Raw genomic sequence first — 7099 nt, forward strand, 5'->3', positions numbered from 1 at the left:
CATCTATTGATGCTATAATACATGTATTAGAAATAAAAATTAACATCATATTAATTTTAGTGCTATATAAAAACAATTATAAAATAAGATTTGGTGAGAAATAAAAGTGGAAGGGAGAGAAATGTGTTAAGAGGGAAATTTTGTCCAAAGATTAAAGAGCCCTCAGTCGGCGCTAGTCGTGTCCCATATTAAGAGGGTAAATTTGTCCAATTCTTCCTTACAAGTCATGTAATGCTTTTTCTCTAATTTGCTTTTTATTTATGTAGGACCCACCAAGGAGAACCTCAACAAACAAGCACCCTCCGGTGCTTGTTAACATTCTCCATAAACATATACTGTAGAAGTCCCTTGTGAGTTGTGATAGCCTCTGATACTCCAAACTCCAGAGAGCCTTCTATGTCTCCCTTCACACTCATGATGCTAACTAAAAGGCGATCCATTCTCCTGCTCTTGGCTTTTCTGTTAGTGCAACCATGCATACTTCACTTGTCTCACTCTTCCAACAACTTTACAGATCAATCAGCTCTCATTGCCTTCAAATCTGAAATCAGTTTTCATCCAAATGATACTATCTTCTCTGCTGGTAACTGGTCCACAACAACAAACTTCTGTGAGTGGTTTGGGGTCTCTTGCAGCCGACGCAGACAAAGAGTCACAGCCTTGAACCTTTCCTATGTGGATCTTCACGGCACCATCTCCCCTCATATTGGCAACCTCTCCTTCCTGGTCTCACTTGATCTTCAAAGCAACAGCTTCTCTGGTTTTCTGCCACATGAGATTGGTAATCTACACCGCTTGAGGGAACTTCGGTTGTCAAACAACCTATTGGAAGGTAGTATTCCTCCGACTCTACATAATTGCCAGAAGCTTGAAGTTTTATTTCTTTATGGAAACAACTTAAATGGTAGCATACCTAAAGATTTAGGCATGTTACCAAGGGTTCGCAAAATAGCACTTAATTCAAACAAACTTATGGGTACAATTCCATCGTCCCTCGGCAATATGTCGTCATTAGAGTTCTTGTATTTGCATGACAATAGCCTCACCGGTGCATTTCCTCTTGTCATCTTTAACTTGTCTTCTCTAAAGAGTATTTCTATTGGATTAAATAACCTCTCAGGAACCCTCCCAGTGGATCTTTGTAGCCATTGTCCTAATCTTCAAGGACTGTATATTTCCCACAACAGATTCAGCGGTAAGCTTCCCTCACAGTTTAATAACTGCAGAGAGCTTTTAGATTTATCTCTATCATACAATATGTTTGATGGAAGTATTTCAAAAGGTTTTGGGAGTTTAAAAAAGCTTGAAAGCCTCTATCTTGGAGGTAACAACTTAATTGGAAACATTCCTCCTATCATAAGCAATTTATCGATGTTACAAGGGTTTTATGCTGAAAGAAACAACATTAAAGGAAGCATGCCAAGTGATTTATGGCGTCTCCACAATCTGAAGAAACTGTATATTTTTTATAACGATCTCACTGGGACAATACCCCAAAATATTTTCAACATTACCTCTCTACAAACACTCAACTTGATGGGTAATTCCTTGTCTGGAAATCTTTCATTAGATACTAGGATCCCTTGCCCTAATCTTAGAAGGTTGCTTCTTGATGACAACAACATTAGCGGTCGTATCCCATCATATCTTTTAAATTGTTCCAACCTCGTCTTAGTAGATTTATCTGGAAATTTACTCTCTGGGCCTATACCTCGTCTTGGAAACTTGAAATATCTCAATTACTTGGGTCTAGGTGATAATCAACTAACAGAGGAGTCTGGGCATCAAGAGCATAGTTTTCTTACATCTTTAACCAGTTGCACATCTTTAGAGTTGCTAGATATTTCCACCAATCACTTGAATATTACAATTCCGGAAACCATTGGAAATTTTTCGGCTTCGCTTAAAATCATTAGTGCAGGTCAAAGCCAAATAAAGGGTCAAATTCCAATGGGAATCGGTTCCTTGAAAAATTTGACCTTGCTTGATTTGAGCTATAACAATTTGTCTGGAAATTTACCGTCAACATTAGGGGGATTAGAGGAATTGCAAAGATTGCATCTTAGTGACAATAATATTGGAGGAAACATTCCAGAAGAGCTTTGTCAACTAAACAAGCTAGGAGAACTACTTCTCTCAAATAACAAAATTTCTGGATCCATCCCGAATTGCATTGGAAACCTCAATCTTTTGCAGAGATTAAACTTGAGTTATAACAAACTGACATCATCAATCCCATTGAATGTGTGGAATCTTGAAAATATGCTGTTCTTGGATTTATCATCAAATTCCCTCTACGGATCTTTGTCTCCAAACATGAAAAAACTCAGAGCTATTGTGTACTTGAATTTATCTCATAACCAAATTACTGGAAAAGTTCCAAGTATCATTGGTGCTTTTGAAAGTCTTAGTAATCTTGATTTGTCAAAGAATTCATTTCAAGGAGACATTCCAGATTCTTTTGGGCAATTGAAAGGAATGGATTTGCTGGACCTCTCTAACAATAATCTCTCAGGTGCAATTCCTAAGTCTCTTGAGGCACTTCGGTTTCTCAAGTATTTGAATTTGTCGTTCAATAAGTTATCAGGAGAGATACCATCTGGTGGACCTTTTGCAAACTTCAAGGCAAAATCATTTTTAGGTAATGAAGCACTTTGTGGGAATTCAATTTTTGGAGTTCCACCTTGCACAAGTCCCAGTTCTAAAGGAGCAAGGATGAAACAACTTTTGCTCAAATATATTATTCCCAGCATTGCATCAATTATAATCTTTGCAATGCTTGTCATTATGCTAAGAAGACATCCACAACATAACATGCAAATTCCAAGTTCACTTTTCACATTACCTACAGTGGATTGGAGAATGATATCATATCAAGAACTTTGTCGTGGGACAAACAACTTTTGTGAAAGCAACTTGCTTGGAATTGGAGGGTTTGGTACTGTATACAAAGGGATACTGTTTGATGGGACTACTGTTGCTGTAAAAGTTCTAAACCTGCATTTGGAGGGTGCTTTTAAAAGTTTTGATGCCGAATGCAAGGTGTTAAGGGCATTACGACATAGGAATCTGGTTAAAGTTATTAGTGTATGCTCCAGTCCCAAGTTTAAAGCTTTGGTGTTGCAGTACATGTCAAATTATAGCCTTGAAAAGTGGATATACTCTCACAACTACTGCTTGAAGCTTGTTCAAAGAGTAGGCATTATGGTTGATGTTGCATCTGCATTAGATTATCTCCATAATGGTCAATTAGAATCCGTGGTGCACTGTGATTTGAAGCCTAGCAATATTCTTTTGGATGAGGACATGGTTGCACATGTTGGAGACTTTGGCATTGCAAAGATTTTAGCTGAAAACAAGGACGCAACCCAAACCAGAACCATTGGTACAATTGGCTACATCGCACCAGGTATACATGAAATCATCTCAATTCATTTAATTTCTTGGCTAATTTCGTGAATAACATTAGTAGTGGCTAATTTTAGGAATAAGAATGTTGCATGGTAGTTCAAACCAGCTCGTAATCTAGTTGCATTAGATTAATAATTTGTTTTATCTAGTCAAATACAATTTAATTCAACAAATACAATTTAATCCAATAGTACTTCAATACTAGTCTCGTAAATGCATCCATGGTATTGATATGGCTTATTGCTTAGTCTATGTAAAATAGAAAAAAGCCTCACATTTTACCTAATAAATCTCAAAAACCTCCTACATCAACCAATGTAAAATTGTGCAAAATTCTACCTTTGCTACAGTGTAAATATACACAATTCTGTAGCTTTGCAAATGCATATTTTAATAATTCTTTACTTCCCATGAGGAAGAGAGAGATATGAATTAAACTAATAATAAAAAAATTAGTAAATAAATAGTATTTTAATGAAAAGTAGTGTAAAATAGATAATTTAATGTTGGGTATTTTGAAAAGTAAGTATGTAATATAGAAAAAAAATAATAGGTTCATATACCAAAATAGAAAACTTTTGAACGAGCTAATGCAAATGTTCTACCTGTTTATAGCCATCAACAATATACAAAGGTATTACTCAAAAAAAGAAAAGAAAAGAAAAAAAACAATATACAAAGGTAATGATCTCAGTAGATTAGTTTTCCTAAATTGACTATAAAAGTTTAGTTATGGTGATCAATCTCCAAGGCACATTTTGAAGTCTAACTTAAATGAAGACACAAATGAATATGTAGATATGAAGGAGTGTTCATATTTGGCTCGGGAGCTAAACATAATTCCAAAAGTATATAACCAATATTGAGGACACAAATTTCTTCATAAATTTTCAATAAAAGTTTTACATAGACCTGCCACTAATACCACTTTTATTATTTACAAATCACAACCTACCACATTAATGATTGTGAAAAAGTACACAACATTATGCATTAAGCCAGACAATCATTCCTAATAACAAAGTTAAACCATAAGGACATAATAGCAAATGGACACAAAAAATATATATATATATATATATATATATATCAATTGATGGATTATGGATGGATACAGTTAAAATATTTTTTATTTTATTTTATTTTAAATCCTTGTATGAATGGGGTGTGGGTGTGTGTACCCACTAAAAGTTTTTATTTGTAGAGTTTTTACTTTGTTTGGACAAACATGTGGATCATTAACTTAAAATTTTGTTGACATATATGAGTATGACAGAGTATGGTTCTGAAGGGAGAGTATTCACCAAATGTGACATTTATAGCTATGGGATAATATTGTTGGAGATGATCACAAGAAAGAAACCTACCGATGAAATGTTTGTTGGAGAACTAGGTATGAGGCAATGGATTGCTTCACTTCCTGACAGAATGGAAGTTGTGGATGATGGTTTGCTTAGTATAGAAGATGGAAGAAATGTAACTGTCATGCAAACTATCCTTTCATCTATCTTGGAATTAGGCTTGAGGTGTTCTGAAGAATTACCAGATGAAAGACCTGAAATCAAGGACGTGGTGGCCAAGGTTAACAAAATCAAATTGACACTACTTGGAAACAGAAATAGGGGTGTCTGATATTTACGTTATTGCTCAATTTTTTTTTTCAAGGTGTAATTTTGTTACCCTAGTTTGGTATGTCATCTAATTTTATAAGCTTTACAAGTAGTATGTTACTCGGGACCAAAATTAGTCAAAATTATCTCAAGTTATTAGTATTTGTAGTTAATATGCCAAGCTTTTAAATTATTGAATAAAGATATTCGGTTTGACATTCTAAAATCTTTTTGAATATGAAAATCCATACTCCTAGTTTCAATAGGAAAAGATTGACAAACGAAAAATTTCATACTCCACGCCCGCAATGCGTGTGGTTGTATGTGCTTGTAGCAGCTATATGAAGGGCATTAGTACCAACTGTATGAAGGACCGACAAATACAATTACACAAATGTTTGCTGGCAATAAGTTGAGCACGTTTTTTTTTATTTTTATTTTATTTTTTTGCTTAATAACCTAAGCACGATTTGAAAGAAGGTTTAGCTTGAACTTGATCTTCTAGAATTTAGCAAAAAGAAGCCCTTTAGTGAAAATATGGGCTAACTCGTGGGGTACATAGCATCATAATGCCACCATAAAAATACCCTTTCCTTAACAAAAAGGAAATCAATCTTAACTTGCTTCATCCTAGCTCAAAACACAAAATTTTATAGACAAATATATGTCATACCAATATTATCACAATAAAAATGATTAAACTTGGAAAGAAACATGTACAACATGTAATATTAGACGAAACTAAATTGTATCTCAGATATCAAACTAAATGCTAAAGAATAATATTCTCTGCTTTCATGTTCGATTTCTCATGTGTTTGTTTTGTTGTTTGTTAGTATTCATCTTATATGACTTATTCTCATTGATTTATTTTTCTATGAAAATAAGTTTTGGAAAAAATAATAATATGTAGAAAAAAAATTGAGCCTTTAAAAAATTATACATTTTTTGTTTCTTTTTTCTTCTTTTTAAAAAGATTAAACCAATCTTTTTATTTATTTATTTATTTTTTGAGATGGATTAAACCAATCATTAACATAGCAAACTATGACAAAAGATTTTTCCGCCTAGAAAGTAGAAAGGTGCAATATACCAATACAGAGCATTTATGTAACATAAACAACCATTCCTATTAGCATTTGAATAAACTTTGCATTGGGGCTTTGTAATATTGTGAAACTTGGTCAATAGTATCCTTTTCCAAGGACCAAAGCAGAATTTTAGCTTTGGGGTTCAAAGTGTGAATCGGAATTGTTTACCCAGTATTAAAATTCAAAATTAAATTACAATATCAAAAATAAATCTAATTTCCATTCAATATAAATAAAAGAAAATACACAAAATAATCGTTTACCAATACATTTCATATCATTTATCAACCACGCTCATTTTTCGTTCAAGTTTAAAATCTTCTACAGTTGTTTTTTTCTTAAAAAAGAAAATTGCAGCGTAATTTACTATAATGCCCAAGCAAATACTTTTATTACATTGGGTTTGGAGTTGAATTAGCGGTTAATTGGAGTCAATGAGTAAATTTTAAACTTGTAGACTCCACTGAAATGAAGTTTCTGAATGAAATTTTAGAGAAAAGCCATGTCAGAAGCAACAAGCTAACCGAAATGAAGTTTTTGTTTCTTAGGCTTTGCAATCCATATCTGAAAATTTTGAATTAAGGATTCTGAACTATAAACTTAATCCCAACTCAAGCACATAAGCATATATGATTCATGTTTGACTGCAATCCTATACTTATGCCATGCTCATAAATAGTTTAATAGCAGGTGTGAAGGCTATATTGGGACATTCTACAATGAAAGCACATCAAGACTTTATTGTACATTGATTTTCCATTATAACGCACACCATTCAGATCTATTGGGAATTGGGATAATGGGATATTTTTCTTACAATAGTGAAGCTGTTTCTGCATAATACCAACTACCTCAAGTAAAACAAGCTATATAATAAGACCCACCTTTACAAAACCAAATAAACAGTGCCTAAAAATATATAGTAATTAAATACCACCCTAAAAATAAACGGGCAAAGTTGCAAAGAAGCCAGTTTGGCAAAACCTT

The 7099-nt window shown here is 33.6% G+C and overlaps 1 protein-coding gene across 1 annotated transcript; it reads left to right on the top strand.

Moving 5' to 3' along the window:
- Positions 1-414: 414 nt before the first annotated feature.
- LOC126728344 (probable LRR receptor-like serine/threonine-protein kinase At3g47570) lies at positions 415-5247 on the top strand. Its single transcript, XM_050434187.1, has 2 exons — positions 415-3409; positions 4688-5247. The coding sequence occupies exons 1-2, from the start codon at positions 415-417 to the stop codon at positions 5041-5043; spliced, it is 3351 nt and encodes a 1116-aa protein (XP_050290144.1). The 3' UTR covers positions 5044-5247.
- The last annotated feature ends 1852 nt before the right edge of the window (positions 5248-7099 follow it).

The sequence above is a fragment of the Quercus robur genome, chromosome 5 (assembly GCF_932294415.1).
Source record: "Quercus robur chromosome 5, dhQueRobu3.1, whole genome shotgun sequence".
In the NCBI taxonomy this organism is placed as follows: domain Eukaryota; kingdom Viridiplantae; phylum Streptophyta; class Magnoliopsida; order Fagales; family Fagaceae; genus Quercus; species Quercus robur.